We start from the raw sequence: 24,309 nt of genomic DNA on the forward strand, positions 1-24,309 counted from the left end.
CCTTCACTGGTTTCATTCAGACCAGGATTGAGGAGTAGTGGAGCCTTCTCCACGTGAAACACACATCTATACACACATTCAGTCACAACAAACCTAAAACGCACGTGGGAGGAAGTGGGAGTATCCAGAGAAAAACTACACAAGTATCGAAGGAACATGAACACTCATCAAATCCGTCGCCACACAGTCACACATCACTTTCATCAAGACCCAAAAATTCCACCTCAAAGTTTTGCTTCTAAAACATTTTTTTTTCTTTGTGCAGTCCAGAATAAAGTTACCTGTCAAACATTAATAAATAACAAAAATTGAGTTAATACAAACAGAATTTATGTTCTCAGTATGTTTTAGATTTGTTCATACAGTTGTAAGGAAATCCCTCACATGACTCATTGCGTACTACTTGGCCTCATCATGTTTTTAGTGATCATCTTTATGGGAACTTGGGCTCCACATTCTGTGAATATCTGAAATTATTTAGATCCCAAAAAAGAAATATCTGTACACAGTCACATTTTTCTGTGATCTGTGATACATTCCCATAATGCTCTGTCAAGCCCCCAAAATGACCAAAATCACCCTTCACACCTCAGTGTTTAACCACATACTGATTAAACCAAAGCCCTAAAACTACGTTTAAACCTCTCAACAGCCATGAAACGGTGTGGAGCTCCACAGCAGTGGAATCAAAGATCGACCTCCACAAAATGCAAGAAGACAGCACAGACACCGCTTGTCTGTATATTCACAATTTTTGCAGCTGCAGCTCCACCTAATGCCTGCTCTAAAGAATGTCCCCAACAAGGTAAAGCACTGATGACAGTTCTGTGAAGCTGGTAAATAAACTCACAAATAATGCAATGTTTTTTAGGAAATTTTCAAAATAAAGCATGTATTTAAAGAACTTGACTGTTGTATAGTTACCAGAAAAAGAGATAATAAAAAAATAGTAATAATCAAGCAGAGGCGGAGCGTAGGTCTCAATACAGAGGGGTCAGAGCATTCTCGATGGGCCCTTATGATAGTAATTTTACCATTCAAACAATCCCTCATGCTACCATCAAACAACACACTAATGCTCACTTTTATTGAGCCAAGCAAACCTATATGCTTCAGAAAGCAGAATAAAGTCACAAACCAGTTCACAAACTTGTTCTGAAGAACAAATACACATATGCACAAATGCAGCCTGACAGGTGTCACTCTCAGAGCGTCCGCTGTCCATGGTGCTGAAAACTCAGATAAAAACTCACGAGCTAATCTGTACCATCTTTGATACAGCTTAAATATAAAATGAACACAGCTGGTCTAAAATTACACAATCTATTCAGATAGATATAGACACAGCTATCTATATCTTTTGGAATTCATGTATATTAGAAAAAAATAGACTCGGCGGTCTCTTATAGTTGAGAGCAACACAAGGCACATTCAAATATCCAGGTGTTTAAGACTACAGCATTCTGATAAAGATAATATTTTTGAAGGTTTCACTGACTCACCAGTGGCTCCGATGTTAGGTTTTGGGTAGTACCGCTAGCGGCTAGCATAGTGTTTAGCATACTGTTTAACTTCCCTCCAAAGAGTTCAGATCAAGTGCAAAAGAAAAAAGCTCGTTCATGCTGCACAGCCAATCAGTGCTGGCTTACAGCTCTGATGCATTCATGGACAGTCGTAATGTAAGAATTGGCAAATTGGAGCCCACAATCATATGCGTATACCTTCTCGTACACACTGCACATTTTATTATTATAATTTATTTCCGAGTAAATGTGAACACATCACATGAAACGGGGTCCTTTGACCTTGTGGGCCCTGGGGCGAAAGCCCCCTTGCCCCCACTCTGGCTCTGCTACAATAATCAAGGGTTGAGTATAATTCATGGCTCAGAGAAACAGAAGTCGAGTATCAATGCCTTTATTTTTAACAAACATACACGAAGAGAGTGAACATGAGAACTTATTCAAGGTTATTTCAATCGATAACCTAATGCCAGTTAATTCATAGTGAAAAACACACTTAGAAATCCCTAACAAGCTGAGAATTAAACCCATGTTTCACAGGAATCATCATTATTTTTGCAAGATGACATGTCTGCAGTCTGATCGAGGTCAACTCTGCACATACTGCTGCTCAGACTGCTGGCTGCTTCAACAGATGATTTTTTTTTTCTTCCTATTTTGTAATGTTGAGAGAAAAGATTTGAACCCAAAGACAGATTGCTGCACTCAGTCCTCCAGACTGCTGCTGCGGCCGGACCGGGACTGAGGCCTGTGCCGCCCTCACCAGTGGTTGGGGCGAGACGGGACTTGTGGAGGTCGCCTGAGTGGGAAGAACACGAACAGCGGATCGGTTAGTTTTCAGTTTAAATCAACTGCAGGAATTGCCGACATCTATGCACCCGTCCTCGGCTCTATTAACAGTCCGAAAAGCAACTACCAACGCTTTCTTTACTGCGTTGCTACTGGCAACCGCGGTTACCATGGCGACCCGTGGCTCCATCACACAGCGAGCGGAGCAGGTCTTTGCAGGATGCACACTGGGAAAAAAAAAAAAAAAAGAAAAGTGTTCTGCACTCCATTTTATGATCATGCTAATGAGGAAGTGTCGACCTGAACTCTGGACTCACGCTGCGAGCTTTAGAGTGAAATCCAGCACCTGCACGGATTTACCGTGAGAATGCATCAAACCGCAGGAAGGCTCTCAGAGTAAAGAGCATATCGCACCAGCTTTACTGTGAAAAGAGGACATCTAGCCTTCTTTAGATAAAAGTGTCTGGAAATGCAAAAAGGAAGAAAAAAAAAACATTAAGATAAACTAATATCTAATTGCCATTTTTACTTGTTGTATATCTTTTAAACGCGTTTTACTTTTATTCACTATTTTCTCTCCACACAGACAAACCAGTGCACCTCAAATTAACTCTGCCACGCTGAATTAACCCTTTATTGGTAACTTTTCTTTCCTTCCTTTTTTTCTTTCCAACGAACAATTGAAGACTAATGATAATCACATAATAGAGGAAGTCCTACTTCTATATTTTGCCTAATTTTCCATAGAAAAGCTTTTTTTTTTCTACTGGATTGATGCAACGCAACTCAAAAATATAAAATAATTAGAAAATCTTATTGAGAAAAGCACTGCAAACAAGTTCTCAAAAATATGCCTAAAGCTTTTGGTGAGTCATTTTTAGGGTACTTTAAAATAAGATAGTGAAATTAATATAATTTTCACAGAAATCCAGTGAGAAGTGTTTTTTAATGAGTATTTTCAAGCTAGAATTGAGAAGATTCTGTGATTCTATTCAGAAAAATGTTTTTCGACATATTTCCTAATAACACCCCATGGAGATGTTTCTTTACTCTCAATTTAAAGTATTAAAATGTCTGTAAATAGCATAAAATTGCAATCTCAACACTAATTACCTGCAGTGAAAGCTTCAGTCACAGTGAGAGGTCTGTTGATGAACTACTGGAATAAACTTGTCACATGTTTTACTTCTTACTGCTAATTAAGGGTAAAATAAACAGAAAATAAAATTTCATTTAGATGAGATTTTGGGAAAGCTACAAGTAGACAGAGCAGCAAGAAGAAGACAACACCAACATGGCAACCAAATCTTTTTATCTGTTGATTTATTTACTTCACCCAGAGATGTCTTTTCTCTTCGTTATGGCTTTTCTTTCGAACAAAATAACTCGGAGCATGTCGGACTGGTCAGCCTCAATTATTCTGTCATTACATTGCCTTCACACAAAAATTACATTTTAGAGAATCTGCCTGAATTAACTTCGTCTGAAGATCAAAAAAAAAGGGGGGGTGGAATGTGGGCAGGAGGTCAAACAGAAATAAATTCTGAGTAACCAGTTAGCCTGTAATGTTTTTCCCTCGTGGGGGGAAAACCCAAACAAGAAGAAGCAAACTCAAGACTGGGGATTGTTTGATACTGCGAGCTGGCTCTGCTAACCACTGTACAACCGTACATCCCCAAACTTTCCATTAATCCACAAAAACTTCACTTTTTCAATTTTTTTTTTTTTGTTACTATGCTGCAGAACGCTTCAGTATCATCCTACCAGAAGACGACACACTGCTGCAGCACGACTTACTTTGACTGGTCCACAAAATGCAAACACTAAACAGAACTACCGCATACATTAAACATTCTTAGTAATACGCCAAAGATACTGAAGCATACAAAATACTGAAGCATATAACATTCAGTTAACTTGGAGAAGCTGAGAAAATTTTGAGGATTTCGTAAAAACAGAAAAAAAAAAAAAAGTGCTGCTTACATATTGAGGTGCTTAGTGTGTGAAAATAGCAACATTAGCGAGGATACAATTCAGGAATATTACTTCTAAAATGTGTTTGTTTTTCTTTACCATAATATAAAAAGTTATGCTATATATTGGTTTAAGACGTATTTCATTTCAAATGAAATAAGAACAATGAAAGATACCGACTGGTACATCGCCTATAATTGACTAACATCATCAAATTTATCCCTTTTTGTAGCAATGATGCAAAAAATGAATGTATCATATTGTTAAAAAGTAAAAGAGAAAAGCTATCTTCACATACAACCACAATTACATACAAAATGTTTCTGAAATGCACAGACTGAAACAGCATCAGATTACCACTTACAGTAGTCTGCAGTTCCAGGGAAATCAAAGATTTTAGTGACTATTTCTACTGGGGATCAACATGTGAGTGTAAACACAGTCTGCAAAACCAACGAAAACAAAGATGTGTGTGTGTGTGTGTGTGTGTGTGTGTGTGTGTGTGTGTGTGTGTGTGTGTGTGTGTGTGTGTGTTTTTTTTTTTTCTAGTCAAGCAGGGAGGGCTCTGAAGGACGAATGACAGTGGGCCTGTTGGGAGCAGCCGGGGGTCTTCTGCTGCAGGAAGAGAGAGGAGGAGAGGTGGAGAGGGAGGAGTGGAGGGGGTAGGGGGGGGAGAGGGAGGGGGTGGGGGGGTGGGATTGGGCATGCAAGGAAAAACATCATCAGACAGTCATGCACCGACTCCCAAAGCACCAAAAGCCAGAAAATCACCGTGAAATCCCTCACCAGAACAGCGACTCCCACCAGGACACAACCACAGAAGGCAAAACTGTGTGTGTGTGTGTGTGTGTGTGTGTGAGTGTGTGTGTGTGAGTGTGACTGTGTGTGAGTGTGTGTGTTTGTACACGGTGTTACCTGGGAATCCCCGGGGGCAGGGCCGGCGGCACGCGGGCCGGCCTCGACGGGATGAGCGGCACGGCCGAGGAGTCCGGCGGCGGTCCGGGCCGCGACGGCACGGGCGGGGCGCCGAACGCCGGCGAGGGGTTGAGCGGGGGTGGGGGGCCGGGCGTGGGCCCTCGGACTGCCGGGGGTCGGCTGGGAGGGGGCGCCGTTGAGGTGGCGGGACGGGACGATGGCGGAGGGCTGAGAGAAAGACACAATGGACAAGAATTCCTCGAATAAACCCATCGGAGCTATTCACACACCCGTCTGCTGCAGACTTCCTCATCTGTTTCGCTACCTGGGTTCTTTGGCTAGCCATGTGTCGTCTACGGGCGGAGGCATGGGGGTGGAGATGGTGGTGGTGCTGATGTCCCCGATGATGACCAGCGCCTCTTTCAGGGCGTGGTACATCTTCAGCATCTCGTCTCTCCTCTGAGCCTGCTCCGCCGACTCCTCCATCAGGCTGCCCTGATCGCCGGCCGAGTACAGGTAGGCCAGCAGCTCCGAGTGGATGAAGTCCTTCGCCTGGAGGGGGGCAGGCGGGCCAGAGGGCCCCGTACGGTTTAGAAGAGACCGCGGCCAACATTACCCGTGTAAAAGAAGGCGTGAGGAGAGGACGGAACGTACGCTGTTGATCATGAGGTGCATGATGGTCTTGGGCATGAGGTCTCTGATGGTCTTGTTGACGATTCCGATGTACGAGTCCACGAGGTTGCGGATGGTCTCCACCTGTCGCTCCAGCTGGGGGTCCATCGACACCGTGTCGCTCGGATTCATGGCGTCTTCGTTCTCACCCTGACGGACAATGAGACGGACGTAGAGGGAGATGAATACATCATGAGTGCAAAAGTTATTCCCAAAACAATGAACTCTTCAGTGAAGATATCTGGGTTTGATTGAACGATTTAAAAATGTGGCACCTACTGTTCATTCTTAGGGTTGTTCCAAGGTGACATATATGTGAAGTACCAGTGTGTGACACCATGTGTGTGTGTGTGTACCTGGTCTTTCTCTGGATAAACGCCGGCCCTGAGGAAGGAGGCCTTCCAGCTGTCCACATCCTCCTGAGTGTCACAGGCCAGTTCGATCTGACGCAGGTCTTTGTACACATTCCTGTGATGAGGAGGACACACACACACACACACACACACACACACACACACATCTCATGATAAAATGCCAAGGCGCCTAAAAGGCAGCAGTTCCAGACGATCTCAATGCATCCGCACCTCTGTTCCGTGTTGAAGATGGCAAAGACGTGCTTGCTGGACATGAAGCCCTTCTCCAGATCCCTGAGCTTCAGGTTGTCCAGCGGCAGCATGTACTTCTTCTCTTTCTCCTGACAGATGATGACAAAGACCAGTCAAGCCACCACAGAGAGACGGACAGGTGAAGACGGAGCGATCGTCCTTACCTCCTCGTCTTTGTACCAGGAGAGCGACTCGGCGGTCAGGACGAACCAGTAGTCCTTGGATCCCCCCTTCATGATGCTGATGTTGATGGTGAGCCAGCCTCTGCGGATGACCTGCACACGAGAGTCCGACAGCTGACTGAGCTACGCTCCCGGCCGGAGGGGTCGGGTCGTCACGCGCCAGCAGGCCGCACGCAAAACCAAACCGCAGCACGCCATGCAGACACACGCCTCACACAAACACAATCACGGCACAGTCAAACCAACCTACAGGACAAATAAACAGCACAAGTTACTGGAGTCACCTTGTCTGCATCCCTCTCAGAGCCAGACTGACAGACGAGAAGACAGAGGGACACACAGGGAGAATAAGCAGACGTAAACGACGACACACTGATCCGACCGTGGCCTTCACTGAGCTTCAGTCAGCACCGCCATGTTCACTCTTTTACAAACAGAAGACACTGCACAACAGGACAGTTTATCTTTACTCTGTTTACATGGAAAAGTAGTGAGATTCATCAGATGTGTTTTTTTTTTTTCTTCATTTTTTCAAAGTCTGCTCCTTCCATGACATTTACGGGTGCCAATCCCAATAATCAACATTCAGTTTCTACATTATATTACTGACGTCTGCCGTGATTGAAACGACTTTCATCTTTATGATTCTACGATTGAAGTATGTTAGGTGGAATGGAATTTCTTGTGTTTTTTTTTTCCCCACACACACACATAACCTTTCTCCATTTCTTATTATATGTATTTTAAAAATGAAGTGCTCGGAACGATCTGCCTGGTTTTGGTTATTCAGATATTCAGATAAGTAATAGATCATATTATACAACTGTGAATGGTATGTTTGATGAATGATACACACACACACACACACACCACACACACACACACACACACACACACACACACACACACACCACACACACACACACACACACACACACACACACACACACACACACACACACACACACACACACACACACACACACACACACACACACACACACACACACTCCTGAGGAGGGATACATTTTCGGCTCCACACCTCTGGTATTATGAAGTCAGTTGACATCATGATTGTGAATGCAGCTTATTGTTAAAGTCACACTGAATTAAACACCTGGTTACCAAAAGAGCTGATTGTTGCCGAACAATCTACTCAATTCTCCACAGACGGGTTAGAGGAGGCCGTTTTCATGATTACAGGATTAATGGGTTTGTGTGTGTGTGTGTGTGTGTGTGTGTACAGAGTAATGACATTATTTTGTATTATTTATTCAGGGGAGGGGAATGGAATGAGTTGAATCAAAATCAACCATATTAATACAATTTCAAATAAAATCTAAGTCTAAATAAAAAGTTAACTAAATTCAAACAGACTGATATAAATTAACCAGTTTAAAAACTGTATTAAGATGAATTAAAACAAACTTAGCTGTGGGGTCAACAGGCACTCACAGTTCAGACGTGTCTGTGACTGTCTGCAGGGTCTAACTTCCCTTTGTCCATTAAAAACTTGGACTGGCTGGATTGAACAAAGCGATATAAAAGATGGATGGAGGGAGAAGCAGAAATGATTAGTAGTGATTTGGAATTGTTGCCTCTTGAGAGACCAGAGGAGCAGAGAGAGATAAAAGGCCTGTCTGCCGCGGAACTGCTGAGCCGCACAATATTCAAACGCAGCTCTCAGTTAACGTTGACGATACGTGTGTGTGTCAGAGTAAAACAAGCAGACGGTTTAGGAGACGGACATTTTTATGTGCGAATCTCAGCTTTAAAGTCTTAATGCTGGATGTAAATCCCGCTTAAGATCCACACCGACACCCACAGCTACAAGCATGACAGTAAATCTTCAAAGGCGGGCCGCGATCTGACGCCTGTTTCATTAAAGTGCAGCGGCTCCACGTCTCTGAGCGTAACTTTCACTTCCCCCCCCTCGTCCAGGAGCACATGTGCTGCTTCTGGACACGGTCCGAATACCCGTCGACTCCCCCGCCCACCTGAAAGAGGAAGCGACAAGTGGAAGTGCGGGACGGGGAGGGGGTGAGGGCGAGGGCGCAGTACTTACAAGAATCTCTCCCTGGGCCGTTAAAAGGAGGAACAGAAGGAGGAGAGCGAGGAGGAGCGGGGAGTCAAGAGAGGAGACAAGAGGGGCACAAACAAAGAGTGTGAAAATGTGAGGCGACAAAGGGCTGTAATGACAGGAGAGACGACGGCGGAGAGAAGCGAAGGAAAACAGGAGGAGAGAGCAGCCGTGGAGAAGTGAGGGCTTCAGCGGAGGAGTGTGTGGCGTCTCTTTAATCACCTGATTGGGCATGACCCTCTTCTTGGTGGCGTTGGCGGCAGTTCTTTGCTGGGCGCTGCAGGAGAGAGAATTCATCAATGCTCAGCAGGACAAACCCCACGTTAGTTTCAAGCCTTACGTCTCACTTAAACAGCTCACATCTTCTCTGCCTCTGCCACGTAGTGAATGCTTCCAAAACAGATCTATAAAACGGTATTAAATTTAACAGTAAAAGTGTGTTCGCAGCAGAGCCCCCCCTGCTATTGGAAAACATTAGATTCACATCAGACTTGTGAGGCAGAAGTCTTGAATCTAATGCCCGGGTTTGAGGAATATTTTCAATGGAAAACCCCAAAAAAGTTTTTATTTTTTTTTTTTGGCACTTAAAGACTCAAAGGCAACCAAAGCGTCACGTCCAAAACTGTCGGTTTACTGAAGAGAGTTTCTATCAAGCATTGGCTGCTTTGATCAGTAAGAAGAGCAGAGGAGTGTGGAAACAGCAGGCTGGATGGAAAGACGAGTGCAGTGTGGTCCGAGCTCATCCTGCCACTCTGAAAACTCTAATGCATCAAAAACTGCTTGGATTCACTCTCTGAATTCATGTTGGGGATTTTGTGTGTGTGTGTGTGTGTGTGTGTGTGTGCGTGTGCGTGTGCGTGTGTGTCCTTCCTCCTCTCTGTTTTGGTTCCAGTGTTCCTGTTTTGTGTTTCTTTGCTTTCTGCCTCTCTGTAAGCTGCCATTTCTCCACAAGCCAGTCCTTTTTCTTTTCTTTTTTTTTCCCTTCCCCGCTTTGTTGCTTTTTCGGAAACAGCCAGTGACTCACTTTGTATGCTTTTTGTGCGACTTTGCTCCTCTGTTTGTTTGCTTTGAGCCGTGCCTCAGCTGTTGTCTCAGACTAACACATTCCCGACAGGACAGAGAGGAAAACAGATGCTGTCCACTCCCTGGACCGGCTCCAAAGACTCCCGACGTTCAGAGCATCCAGATTCTGCGCCGTACGCCTGAAGTGTGTTGCAGCAATGAAGAAGTGAGAGGAGGGAACTCTTGATCCAGGAGTGGAAAGTTAATTTCACGGAGTCAGTTACCATGGTTACTGACAACATATCTGAACTACCTCAACACATTTTTGGCATCAGACCTGCAGTGCACCAGCCGCGGGATGACACTGTCAATTATTGTAGGATTTTCAGTGTTTTCAGTGTTGACATGCAGAAGATTTACCGCTAAGAGCTGAAAGTGGGGCAGATATTAACTTACTGGTCAATACAAAATGAAGTAGGTGGTAAGAATACTCGCACTGTTTCAGTGGAAGTACAGATTTTAATATTAGGATTTATTGATTTGAAGTAGTAGCATGTTTTACTCTGATCACTTCACGTGCCTTTTCAATAAAACTAAGTGAATACATTTACTTCAGTTAAAGTAGAAAATACAGGTTCTGAAATGTACAGCAATAAAATTTAAACTGAATTTTAATTGATACACAAGATGCACAATCTTTTTAAATGCATCTTGTACCTTTTACGACTTTTTTTTCTGTGCACAAATTGATGTTTTTAAAAGGGTGAATACAAAAGTTTAATAATTATTGACACAGCTCATGAATCAACTTTTAACACACCTTTGGTAGTTTGTTTTTTACATGTAAAGGGATAGTCTTGTCATTCAAGCATCAAGGATGGATTATTATTTAATTTCCATCAACTTGTGCAGCTTTAGTCTCAATAACAGCTTTGATCCTCTCACTGTAACTCTGAACTGTTCTCATAAATAAAGCAACAAAGCCGGTTTAGTTAATGAAGTATAAATATCACCAGTGGAGAATGACTGGCTTCAGCAATACGTGCGTTCATTGCACAGTTTGTCCACCAGAGGGCACTAATAGATATAATGTTCAATCACGTTAGACTTCTTTCTAATAAGGATTTTTTTCCTTTTTTTAATTTTGTAAATTGGAATCTGCAGCACATCCTGTTTTCTTACTTGGCGAATCCTATGAAGTCCTCGTGGTTGGTGTTGATGTAGGAGAGCTCAATGTCAATCAGCAGCAACACCTGAGGAGGAAAACACCACAGGTGTTAATATGTACACAAGGAGGCGGAGAAGCGTTGAGGTGAGGCCTGTTGCTCTGTGGGGCACGCACACACACACACGCACACACGCACTCACCTGGTCTTTGGTCTTGCTGTCTCTCTCTCTGACGTAGGTGGTGACGATTCTCTCCGTCTCTTCTCTCAGCCGAGGATACGAACCGAGCTGCGCGCACACACACACACACACAAAGGAAACACACCCACACACGCACTGCTGCAGATTGATGCAGATGATGGTCGGACACACACACAAACACACCTGCCGTCTCCAGGCTTACACAACACTGTAAATACACTGTGTGTGTGTGTGTGTGTGTGTGTGTGTGTTTATAAGCAGCTACGTTCAACCACTGGCAGCAAAAGTCAACACAAAGACATTTTACACACAGATGTCATTTACACTGGTAATAAAATGTGTTTTGTATGAAGTTCAGATGTTTTATTGAAGATCCCAATCATCCTCTGCTTTTAAGAAACTCAAACTATCACAGATTTGTGTAACTCTCCCTCCCTCCTGCTGTCGCTTCTCCTCCAAGAGAAAAAGGATTTGGGTCAGAAAGTGTCTCACGACACGACACTTTAATGTGTCTGATCACTTGATTCAATTTAAGTATCACTTACGGATAAAATATCCATTTTAATCAGGAAGCACTTTGCAAACAAGCTTTACAAAGTATGTGAACAACAAAAAGAAGCAATCCAATTGAGGTAGATCAACAATAAGCTTCCCACATACTGGGTCAAGTTTTCTCTTCATTTAAGTTCTCATATGATACATTCTGAGATGCACATGGCATTATGCGGTTTTGTTTTGCTTTTTTTTTAATCTTTTTGGAGAGAATTGCTATTAATACACTCCTCAGGTGAAAGGGGAGAAACACGCCGCTGTCTCCTGCACCGAAACTGTTTTGATCATCGTTGAACTTGTGAACATTTCACGGCGAGATCACAACTCCCTCCCAAGCTGAGCACTTCCCCGACGCTTCCTCTCATTAAGTGAGAACTTCGTGTCTAATGAGTCAAAACACATTGTACCGCCTGGTGTAAATGTGGCTCGTGAACACGGAGGAGGCATGCACCGACTCCCGTATCAGCTTGAGAAATCTTTCACGCAGCGGATGTGGTAATCAGAATTCTTTTTAAAAGTTCTTCTTTTCTGTAATCCGTGCAAAAAAATAAATCTCAAACTGATACTGAGTCTGAAATCGAGGTGAGAAGTAGAAGAAGAGTCCAGACAGAGATGGAGAGCAGGTAGTGAGGGGTGGTGGCGGGACGTGGGCTGAAGGGTTGGAGGTGGGGGTGGTGGGGGTCGAGTTATTGGTGTCAATAGGAAAACTCTTGATGGGAGTGAATAACAGCCAGAGGCGTGACGCTTCTGAACAGCCAAATCTGTCGGTGTGAGGGGAGGATCTGGTTTGATTAGGCAGGTGAGGGGTGGTTAAACCACTCGGACCAGCGCCGAGGGTCTGGGTGGACTAGTGAGGGACCGGGATCAGGATCAGGATCAGGATCAGGATCAGCAGGCGGATCGGGCTCTGGACTCTGTCACTGAGGATCAACGCAGCGGGAAGCAGCAGCGGGTGCGTGAAGCCTTGAAGCAGCGGTGAGTGCGTGACGATCGACGCTGGCAGCAGCGGATCCTGAAGCTCTGCCTCCGTTCGACTCGCTGCTTTCAAACTGCGGACTTCACTCTTTCAGATCTCCGTCTGTCTCTCTCTGCTGTTCATGTTTACCTTTTCAGTGCACTTCCTGATCAGGGTCACGAGCTCGGTGACGACGAGGTCAACGCATTTCAGACACGGGTCTTTCAGCTTAATGACCTGCTTTTTCACTATAGCCTCGAAGGCCATGTCTGGGGTGAACAGGCCTGTCCTGCAGGGGGGGGCATTGGAGGTGGAGGGTTTAATATCAGGAGGAAGTGTAGCGTCAGTCATGGAGGTGGAAAGAGGCAGCGGTGGTGGAGAAGAGAGTTTCAATAAGAAAGAGAGAGATGAAGAAGTAGGGATAAAAAAAAAAGAAAAGAAAGAAAAATAAGACGTTAGTGAGTTCTACATCGAGTTCAGAACAAAAACAAGCTGCAGGCTTTAAAAAATGCTCAGTGAAATGTCTGCATCCCAGGAATGCACACCAAGAATGAGACTATAGCTTTTTAAACACGACCGTCACGGAGGACAGGTCTCAAAACAGCTGGACGGGCAGTGAGATGATTCCTCATGATGCTGGAATCCCCTCACGTCTTCTCTTGGATCACCATCATTCAGAAACCTGAACTTCCAATCAGTCCAAGCCAGGGGTCTTCACAGTCTTTCAGGTTTAGGCTTAAATAAAGTGATGTGATTAAGTCTTCTTGTCATTTTGGGGGCTGTAATTAAAATTTGTTTTCCTCTTTAATACGTTTAATCAGTAACACAGTAGACCAGAGGATTGAAACATAAAATTGCCCTGTAAGAGGTTCCAATCCAGCCAGAGCACAAAGGACACAACACAACACTGAGACCTGAGCTGAGACATCTCTGATGCTTCCTCACACTGTGAAAATCCGCCGGTCTTGATGTTAAAAAGCAAATATTAGCACGCTGGTGTTTGCATGCGTTTGCGCACAGCAGTCATGAGGGCAGCAGCTGGAGCTTCAAACCAGGCCTGCAGCTTGTTTTGCAATGAACCTGCACCGGAGCATGTCGCAGCCCGCCTGCTTCTGATCACACGGCCTGTCAGAAACCACACGTCAGTGCACTGCAGCGCAGCCGGGGCTCAACTCGGCTCCACATACTTCATATCCAATCGTATACCAGTGCAGAAAAGTTGAGTTCGAAACACTAAAAAGCATCCAGAATAAAAAAAAATGCCACCAGTGATCACTGACGAGCGTGCCTGGCTGCACTGACCATGCAGGGCGGTGTGGGTCGCAGCAGGGACCATGCAGCGATACCTTATTGGTGCACTGTCTGACTGTGTTGATGAGCTCCTGGATGACCAGGTCGATGCATTTCAGACAAGGCTCTTTCAGCTTAATGATCTGCTTTTTCACTATGGCCTCAAACGCCAGGTCTGGGGTGAACAGGCCTGTCCTGAAGGACATACAGACAAGACACACATGGAGACGTGGAGCAGGAGGCACACACACACACACACACACACAAACAGGGAAGATGAGAGCAGACAGAGGAAAAAACAAACAAGGAGGAACGAAGGGCAAAACAAAACAAGTGGAGCAGGAGGCATCCAACAAGCTGCCAAACAGTAAGAAATGAAAAACCGCTCACCGACCAAGTGAAACATCAAAGAGACCACACATAATAGGGAGATGACAAACAGACAAAAAGCTGACGGGCAGGCGAGCGGAAAGTGAGAGGCGCGCCGCTTCAACTTGCCTGACTCCGTGGATGTTCTTGATGGCGTAGCTGATCTCCTTCCTGAGCTCCTTCTCGTCGAACTCCATCTGAGACACAAAACTCATTTAACCACCAGGCCTCTGCACCAGTCCTTTCTTTACACTGGATGAATGCAGAACAAACACACAACTAGGGAAGATTCCAGGTGTTTTAGAAGCTACAGAGTTCATTTTGCCTTCCAGAACGATGGCCAACTGTGACAAAGATTAGAACACTAATATTAATTTCAATAGATCATATCAGATTTCATTTGCAGAGTTGCCTGTATAATTTGATAATTTAATTCACCTTAATAAAGGTCAAGATAAAGAAAATTTCTGCAATGTACTGATCAATAAAATTGCTGCAAAACACCAAAAAAAAAAAAAAATTCTGATTATCATCACAGGTCAAACCTCTCATTTTATATTGTTGTGAATTTTCAACTTTGAACAAGTTAAGAAAAATACAGAATTTTACAATAAAGTGTGATCACTCATTGACACGTTTCATGATATAAAGGCTCTTCATTTCATACATTCATTACTCACTGGTGTGACAATATTAATGACAAATCAACATAATCAGATAAAACTCTATAAAACCAGGTTAAAATGTGATGCAGTTTGACTTTGTGAATATTTTTGGCAGCATTATGAGTTTTTGACCAGAATGCAAACAACGAGCCGAGAGCATCCTCTGATCCCCTCACCGATCTAAATAATCGCAGAGGAAAGTTAACGTCTCGGTTACCTTCACCAGCTCGAACGGGAAGCGCTCGTGAAAGATGCGGTTGATCTTGGCTCCGCCGGACAGGTTGGAGGTGTCCACCTGGTCTCCGGAGCCCTCGATGCACTTCTCAAAGTCCACACCGAACTGCTGCACCATCCTGCAGAGTCAGTGCATAGAGAGCATCTAACACTCCGTGTGTGTGTGTGTGTGCGTGTGTGTGTGTGTGTGTGTGTGTGTGTGTGTGTGTGTGAGCACTGACTGAAGCAAGGCCTTGGTCTTGCGAGCGGGATCGTCAGGGCGGAAGTTCTTGTACTCCTCCACCTCCTTCTCCAGGGACAGCAGCTGGCTCTGCAGCTTGTTGCGTAACCCTGGCAACGTGTCGCGGATGTGGTTGGTGAGTTGCTGGAGAGAAGATCAGTGGGAAACGGTGACGGATGATGAGTTCAACCAGCAGATTACTCATCAGAGCATCCTGTTACAAAAGTATACGGTATCCACTCGTGCTCAGTTAAACTCAGTACAAAATACAAAATTTATTGGTTAGGGTGAGTAAAGAATGCTTTTGTTTGACTTTGCTTTATGGCACATCTGTGTCCCCACACGATTTTCTGACTATAACAAAAAAAAAAAAAAAAGCCAATTAAAGGAAGACAGACCATCTTAACATTTAAAACTCTTGGTGTGACCATTAGAAGAAGTGCAGAGAAAGAATAAGCAGTGTGAGAGAGGATTCTACATCATCCTGAGAACTCCATAAAGAAAACAGAAGAGGTACGCATGGAGGAAACTTTGCTTCAACTCTTATTAAACTTTGAGCTGCAGTAAGAAAACCTTAGTTCAAAAGATTGATTTCATCGAAACAGACGGGCGTGAAGAACAACGTGAATTTTACCCATACAAAAAGAAGAGTTGTTTCAGAGTATCGTGTGTGTGTGTGTGTGTGTGTGTGTGTGTGTGTGTGTGTGTGTGTGTGTGTGTGTGTGTGTGTGTGTGTGTGTGTGTGTGTGTGTGTGTGTGTGTGTGTGCGTTTTTCTATCCTTGTGGGGACAAGGACAGGAAAACCTGGCACGATGTGCCTTGTGGGGACCTTTTTCCAGTCCTAATAAGGGGAAACAGTGTTTTCTTGACAATGTTGTGGTTACTGAAAAAAAGTAAAAGTGCAAAAACATTTCTTTAGGGTTAGGCATTGTTGTGGTTTGGGTTAGGGTTAGGATAAGGGTCAGGGTTAGGGGCTAGACATGAATGGGAGTCAATGGACGGTCCCCACAAGGATAGAAATACAAGACTGTGTGTGTGTGTGTGTGTGTGTGTGTGTGTCACCTGGTTGAGGGTTTTCTGCAGGTGTGGCGTGCCCATGCGTTCTGCTATGTGTCTGTAAGCAGGATGGGAGAGGAAGAACTTCCTCTCTGCAGCCAAAGCAGCGCGGATGTCTTTCTTCCCATCGATGTCTTTCTGACTGCGGTTCACCACCCCGATGTATCCTGAGGAGAAACACACACACACACACACACACACACACATTCAGAATAAAGCTCGTAGTCAAAACACCGACACGTTTCACATCAGTGGCTCCACACATGAAGGCTTCCACTGCCCTGAAGATGATGAAACAGACTTAAAACAGCACTGAACCATAATGAGACACTTTCTAGGAAATTCTCACAGCAAAAAGAAAAGTTTTGTCATGACTTCATGTTTGCAACCAAAACAAAAATCATTATTATTCTGTCAGGTTTGTGGTGATGAAAATTAACTGATTGCACTTGTTCCATTTAAGGAAATATCATCTGTTTCCATCAAGACTTTTATTTTGAAAGCTGGCCACTGCTGCAGAGAAATCAATGTCACTATTTTAACTCGTCTTTATTGTCATCACCTACATCAGAACATGAGAATTCTGTCAGTGCAAATCTAGTAATGTCAAGAAGAAATCATCAGAAAGGCTTTTTTGAAAAGTATGTCCTCTGCAAAGCTGCTCATTAATGAGCCACTTCGTAATGTGATACTTACAGTACATGTTTTAAGCTTCTGATTTCTCAATTGGCAAAAAAAAAACCTATTCACTCCATATTGCATTCAGCTCTTCATACACTGTTTGCTGTTATATTGCAGAATATGTGTCACAAAAGCTTCTCCGCAGGTGTTTCTATCATACCTGAAATCTCATGGCAAAAAAAACTAACTGGGTTAGAAGTTTTTCATTTAGTGCATCAGTCAAAAAATACAAAACCAACCAGCCAGCTAACACTTTCTGAAGTGAACGTGTGTGTGTGTGTGTGTGTGTGTGTGTGTGTGTGTGTGCGTGTGTGCGTTCTCGTATTTCTATCCTTGTCGGGGCCAAATGTCCCCACAAGGATAGCAAAACGTGGAACGACGTGCCTTGTGGGGACCTTTTTCCGGTCCTAAGTAGGAGAAACAGTGTTTTCTTGACCATGTTGTTGTTACTGAAAAAAGTAAAAGTGCAAAAACATTTCTTTAGGGTTAGGCTTTGTTGTGGTGTGGGTTAGGGTTAGGGTAAGGGTCAGGGTTAGGGGCTAGACATGAATGGGAGTCAATGGACGGTCCCCACAAGGATAGAAATACAAGACTGAGCGTGTGTGTGTGTGTGTGTGTGTGTGTGTGTGTGTGTGTGTGTGTGTGTGTGTGTGTGTGTGTGTGTGTGTGTCCTGACCTCGGCGCAGGGGCAGCAGTTTGTTTTCCAGGATGTCTCTCGCATCAGTCCCCTCATCCATCAGGTCCAGCTTGGTGATCACGCCGATGGTGCGCAGCCCTGAGGAGGGACGGTGGTTTGAATCCCCGCTTGATTATCAGGATTCACAGAGATCATTTAGACTTTAAACTCAATTAGAATCTCGCGCGTCGAAATGAATAACAACATCCTCCAGGTTAAATAAAGGTAGAGATAATTAAATTTAATTATATCTCCACTAATCTCATTTAATAGATCTTTGCTGCCAGGGCGCATTTGAATAATGTGACTGTTAATTATTCTGGTGAGCTGCTTCCTGCACCCAGGCAAAGATTAATGGAGAGAAGAAGAGTGCAAATGGCTGCAAGCGGGAGCAAAAGGTAATTACTTTTTTTTTTCTTTTTCTCTCTCCTGAATTTCAGCAACAGATTTCTCTTAAAGTTTTATGATCGAGTCCAAACAGAGCGCCGGCTCACCCTGGGGATCCACCTCCTTGGCGATCTTCAGGGCGTCGGAGTTGGCCAGGTCGGTGTTGGCCGGAGTGACGGCCAGGATCAGGCAGCTCTCCTTGGTGATGAACTGCAGCAGCATGTCTCTGATCTGATGCTCGATGTCGACCGGCTGGTCGCCCACGGCCACTTTGGTCATTCCCGGCAGATCGATCAGCGTCAGGTTGAGCACTGGGAGACGAGGAGCGGAGAACTGAAGTCAAACTTTTATCGGGAAGACTGAATGTCAAAGAAAGTTAAACATTGAGCTTATTAAGTAATAGATTAAAGAAGAAACTTTACAGTTTCCTCTTTGGCTCGCTGGAATGAAGCAGGAGATGGAGCACAAGGAAGTGTTTTGGTAATTCTTCCTGCTGCAGCTCAGGTTTCAGACCTCTGGGTCATCAATTACTTGTCGCATAATAGGATTTTTTTAATGTCAGTGTGTGTACATATGTCAAAGATGAATCAATCATTCAAACTTTATCCTCACAACACCTTAGAGATGCATCTACATCATGAACAAAATTAGTCTCTTCTGAAGAACAGATAAAAAAAATGTGATTCAAAACACTCCAGGTGCTAAAAGCCATGCAAATATATGCAAACACACACAGACATACAAACATGTTGTTGACACAATGCCTCATGGGATTTTCAAGGAGCATGCATCTGTGGGATGAGCAGCAGAGCTTCTCATAATGCTGATTTTGTTTTTCATGTTATTCTTTGTTGTCTGGTGCTATTTAGTAGAAAAACAATAATCAAAGCCAGTTTTTTTTAAAAGTAAAGAAGAGCTGTCTGGCGTTGGAAGAGGCAAGGCCAGTTTACTATTCACACACAAGTCAACGCAAATTACTTCACAACAGCAAAGAAATAGTGTGTGTAGATTATATATATATATATACATATACATATATATATATATATATATATGCCTGCCAAATGTGTGTATGTGAGTGTGTACATGTAGACACACAAAGCTTTATAAGTGTGTCAAAGACTAAAGGAGACTCTAAACAGTTGAATTAAACTGATCGATATTTCTCTGAATGAGGTCAAATTAAAGGCCACACTCCTGAAAAACAATGGAAAGAAAAGAAACAAAAAAGATTAAAAAAAAAAGTCAAATGTCCAAATAAAAGTAGTATAGATTTTAAAATATTAACTTCTATAATAATGGTACTATAAATAAAACATAAAATATCAAAACTGAATATTAAAATTTAATATTTCTCTATATGGGATTGTGTGTGTGTGTGTGTGTGTGTGTGTGTGTGTGTGTGTGTGTGTGTGTGTGTGTGTGTGTGTTACCATGAGGAGAGTAGACCCGGAGGTTGATAGGAATTGGAGAGATGCCCTTGTTGGATCCAGTTATCCGGTCGGTTTCTGCCTCGATCTCCAGCCGGACTTCATCGAAATCCACAAACTTGCGTCCCTTACAGTGCAGGAACTCTGCATACTCTGCATGACAGGACGACAAACCCGCAAATCAAGAGTGAGAGACAGCAGAAAACAGAGCGATCCTGCAAATAAACAACTCAGCAGCATCGTTTGTACAAATTAAATCTTTAACAATTCAATAATATTGACGCAGTATTCTCAATAAACTGCACAACAGGGTGGAAATGAGGCAGAACCTGTGTAGATGTTACCAGATGAGGCTGTTGATCATTTCTGAAACGCTTGTGCGTGACTCACCCGCTTTGCTGTTTACCAGCTGCAGGATGAGAGGCCGACGTGTGACGATGCCGGATCCTCTGGGCAAGAAGTCTCTGATGAGCAAACAGAGCTTAAGATTAACACACAAACAAACAACACACAAGCGCCGTCTCAGGCAAATCGGTGAGGCGACCAGACGTTAAATCAGTGTCATCACTACTTCCAGTGAGGAGACGACGATCGTCTGATTCATGCTGCACTTTATCTTAAATCAACGTAAAACATCTTTTTCAGACGTCTCAGATTTAGGAGTCGATGCAGTAAAATAGTCTCTAACTTCCCCTCAATTACATATGCAGTCCTCCGTCTGAGGGTCTGCATTATTGATGCACGTGGACAGATTGACTTACTACCCGGCTGGTTATAAATACTGCAGAGAGGAGAGGAAGCGTCTCCCTCAGCGTCCCCGGCTCATTACATCCATGTCCATGAGAATGGAAACTCCTGTTCAATAGAGCTGTGATCAGTTCCAGGTCAGTGCTTACACATCTCTGCAGGCCATCGCGACATGTTTGTGTCTGTGTGCTGTCGGGTCAACGCCAAGGCCTGAGTCCCAGCACAGACAGCCTGCCACAACACACACACACTCAGAGAAACGTGCACCTATGTGCTAAGAAGCCACCATCAGAAGAGGTCCACACACTGCTGTCCGCTGCTGACGGAGCAGTCAGGATGTTACACAACCGTGATCCCATCCTGTTTCCTCATCTCTTCCCCGTCACTTATGAAACCGCAGCACAAACACCACGATCGCCAGCGGCGCACCGACTCCATTAATTCATATTTATCCAATCATCTCCGGCGTCCTGCAATGAGACGGACCTCTCTGATCATCTTCTGATATTTCACAGTCCAAATCATTGGTTTCCAGCTGTCACTAAAGAAAAAACGTTTCCTGTTTCATCAGCTAAAAACAATTAGCATGTTTTTTCACAGTGTAATCCAACATGTTGAAGCAAACAAAAACGTAAATTTTGGCTCCAGCATTTTATCCTCCTCTACGATTCATATAAAGGTAAAACCGTAGCTTTAAAAACATGTGGTTTGCCTTTTCCAAGCATGATTTTCTTTTCTTTTAATTATGATAGGGGAAAAAATACATAGAAAAGTGGAATTTAAAACTATTCAATATTTTATTAAAACACTTTTTGTTTTGAACTTAAGTCTTTACAGGTGTAATTGAGACAATTTAAGCATGGAATCAATTTAATTCAGAATCGTAGATGTAACAGTGAGAACAGTTACGGGGTGTGTATGAGGACTTATGAGATATTTCTGATTAACAGTATCTAACGGTCACAGGATGCTCGACAGGAATTACCCAAACACCTCAAGCATGACGAAGCCTGAAACTGAAACGCATTGCTTGGCATGAGATTAAAAAAAACAGGAAAGTTCAGAGAGTTCCGTGTGGTTGAAACTTAAACTGACACTTTTTCCTTCAGAGTCATTAGGGAAAATAAACCGTTTGGGGTTTTTTTTTCTTTTAAATACAGAAACAACCAGACTTTAAAAGGTCATTAAAAAAACTAATCAATAATGACATTTATTTTCGATCCTGGTGTTGTATCTAAAAATTTCCACGTGTGGTGATTAAAATAAGAAAGAATTGAAAGAGCTTCGGAGCACCCACAGCTATGAGTGACTTCCTGTATGGACCTGGACTGGACCATCTTTACAGATGACCAAACGCTGCCTACATCCTCAACATCCCACCAGCTCAGCAGGTAAGTGTGTGTGCTGCTGGAGGCCGGGCTCCAGCGGTGTGTGTGAGGAGCGTGCATGTGAGCGTCCCTCTGTGGGGTTCTGTCTGGTACCCAGTGTGTCACACACACATGACAGTGCAGCTGGTGACATCACTGGTGACCCCGGCACTGACACATCAATGCCCCCACTGTCCGCCGCCGCCACCGCTTGGGACTCGCAGACAAAAGGCAACAGGGGGGAAAAAAAAGGAGACATGGTTGCCTGATCAACATTCCCAGTCTCTGGGACGACAGATGAAATCATTCTGAGATGATGTGGATCTCACACGAGGAGTCGGCCTTCACCGCCGCAACAACACAGTGTCCTCTCCCCTGAACGTTTCCTCTGAATTTATCTTATCTCAGGCAGAGGGTTGTTGTGCTTCCACTGAAAACAGGGGGTTGTGATCATTGTGAGGGGCAGAGTGGTCTCCACACAGTTGCTTCCTTGTGATTGGTCATCGAAAAAAAAAAAAAGAGTCACAACTGCTCAGAGAAATTCCTTTCAGCTCATTCATCAGCCTCACAAAGAAAAATCCCGAGTGCTGAGAGTCAGACAGTCATATTTTCTAACAGCAGTGCAGCTGAGCTGCTGTGTGTGGATCAGGGAAGCGGCCTCACCCTCCAAGGTAAAACATTGACCCGACCTTATAGAGCCCAATAAACATAACCACTTACTCCACGCAATCAATCTCAAAGAAAACTGCCTTCTGTAAATGTTTGACAGGATTGGCCTGCTTTCTCACATGATCTGGAAATCAAAGAAAAGTAACAGCTTCACCAGGAAAGTCACTTTTTAATTTATGTTTTTTTAAATGTGGATCTATGGAGTAAAACCTCCCTCTTACGCACTCCTATAATCGATTCATTCCGTTTTTGTGGCTAAATCCACAGCTGTTTTCCTTACGTAAAATGCGTAATTTTTGGTCGTGAATCGCTCGGCTTCAAAATGGGAAAAAAACCATCAGGAACTGGGAGGCTCAGAGACACACAGGCGGCGCGTAACCGACTGCTTAGTTGGCGACTTTTACGCAAAAGCTCGACGCCGTTAAAACGGACGGGAAGCGCCACAAACTTCATTCTACAGAGGTGAAACTGATTCATTCAGGGTGTCTGATCGATCCAATAAAAGGTACAACCTCCCCACGAAGTTCTCCAGCACGGAGCTCTTCCCTGCGCTCTGGCCGCCGACCACCGCTATCTGCGGCAGGTCCAGGTTGCAGCTCTGGCCGATGGAGCTGAAGGCGTCCTGCAGCTTGTTGATGAGGGGAATCAGGTCTTCCATCCCCCGGTTTCCCATCGCGGCACCTCAAGTCAGCCCCCGCAGGCTTCAGCCCTGCTCTTCTTCTTTTTTCCTCCCCGGTCAAATTAAATCCAAAGCTTCCTTCTCCCCCTAAGGAAAAAAAAAAATCCCAAAAGTTCCCAGATGGTGCAGTCGTGGCGAGTTTTAGTTTATTCCAACAGAAATGAATCAGAGATTGAAAAATCCAGAGTGGCAGGAGGCGTCTTCTCTCTAAATGGGGGATTGTGTGATAAAAGTCGCTGCACTGGAGTGAAAAGTTCTGTCATCATCCGGTCAGGCGACACCCAGCCTCCGCCGGAGGTCCAGGCTCCGCCCCGCGCCGCACTCTTTCACCTGATTGGTCAGAAAGACCGTCCGTCAAACCCCGGTCACGGCATGTCATCAATTTTATGATCCAGTTTTTACACTTGAACTTTGACAGAGATTAAAACTCTGAGCTCATTGTCATGAAAACTCATTACTTCCATTTTCTTTTTCTCGCTCCTGGTTTTCAAACTTTGATTCTGGATATTTTTTCCCTCATTTTTTTTTTTTAACTGGACTTGTTCTATTTTTAATTAATTGCTGTGTTATGTTTTAATACACTGAAATAATCCACTGGAATGCAGAACTGTGCAAAATTAGGGAAGAGCGGAGCTGCCACAATGAGGAAACATTCACCTTCACTGTGGACGTTCTGTTCTGCATTCAGAGAAACTTAAACCAAACCGCTGTTTGTTGTGATTAGAATCATGTGGTTAACAAACATTACACTGCAACATTGCAGTGCAGCACTGCTCCTCAGCTCAGATGGTCATGTGGTCTGAAACTGAGTTGTTTTATACTCTCTGAGAGTTTATTCCAAAATCCGGTGTTTGCTCTGAAAAAATGTTGACTTAAATGTTTTCCCACCTGTTAAGACAGAAACTTTTGTGCAACACTGTAACTCTCTGCTGTATGGTGTAGTGGTTATTCCTCGTGAATCATATTGTGAGTTTGGGTTTGAGGGCCTTTGTCAAGGTGGAGTTTGCATGTTCTCCCTGAATGTGTGGGTTTTCTCTGAGTACGCTGGTTTTCTCCCACAATCCTGAAAACATGTTTAATGAGACCACTAGAACTGCCTGTTTCTCTCTGTGTAGAATAGGAATGCATAAAGCTGTAAACCTGCCAGATTCTGGACCCTGCTTGCCGCCTATAAAGCCCTGAACCACCCGCTACCCTATAGCCTCCACTGCACTCTGAAGGT

At 44.0% G+C, this 24,309-nt stretch overlaps 1 protein-coding gene across 8 annotated transcripts; it reads right to left on the reverse strand.

Moving 5' to 3' along the window:
- Positions 1–1,907: 1,907 nt before the first annotated feature.
- Positions 1,908–23,311, reverse strand: dnm2b (dynamin 2b). Of its 8 annotated transcripts, none has more exons than XM_030087508.1 (21): positions 22,921–23,311; positions 20,016–20,089; positions 19,629–19,778; positions 18,303–18,506; positions 17,809–17,907; positions 16,458–16,618; positions 15,397–15,539; positions 15,159–15,294; positions 14,406–14,473; positions 13,964–14,102; positions 11,111–11,197; positions 10,925–10,995; positions 8,963–9,017; positions 8,726–8,737; positions 6,643–6,753; positions 6,458–6,567; positions 6,230–6,341; positions 5,856–6,023; positions 5,527–5,753; positions 5,202–5,429; positions 1,908–2,322 (listed from the first exon to the last, which is right to left on the reverse strand). In XM_030087508.1, the coding sequence occupies exons 1-21, from the start codon at positions 23,079–23,081 to the stop codon at positions 2,283–2,285; spliced, it is 2,556 nt and encodes an 851-aa protein (XP_029943368.1). In that variant the 5' UTR covers positions 23,082–23,311; the 3' UTR covers positions 1,908–2,282. The 8 variants fall into 8 exon arrangements, with proteins under 8 accessions (XP_029943368.1, XP_029943364.1, XP_029943361.1 ...); XM_030087504.1 differs by lacking the exons at positions 1,908–2,322; positions 13,964–14,102 and adding exons at positions 3,954–4,898; positions 12,768–12,906; XM_030087501.1 differs by lacking the exons at positions 1,908–2,322; positions 13,964–14,102 and adding exons at positions 3,954–4,901; positions 12,768–12,906.
- Between the last annotated feature and the right edge of the window lie 998 nt (positions 23,312–24,309).

This window comes from Salarias fasciatus, unplaced genomic scaffold (assembly GCF_902148845.1).
Source record: "Salarias fasciatus unplaced genomic scaffold, fSalaFa1.1, whole genome shotgun sequence".
Taxonomy (NCBI): domain Eukaryota; kingdom Metazoa; phylum Chordata; class Actinopteri; order Blenniiformes; family Blenniidae; genus Salarias; species Salarias fasciatus.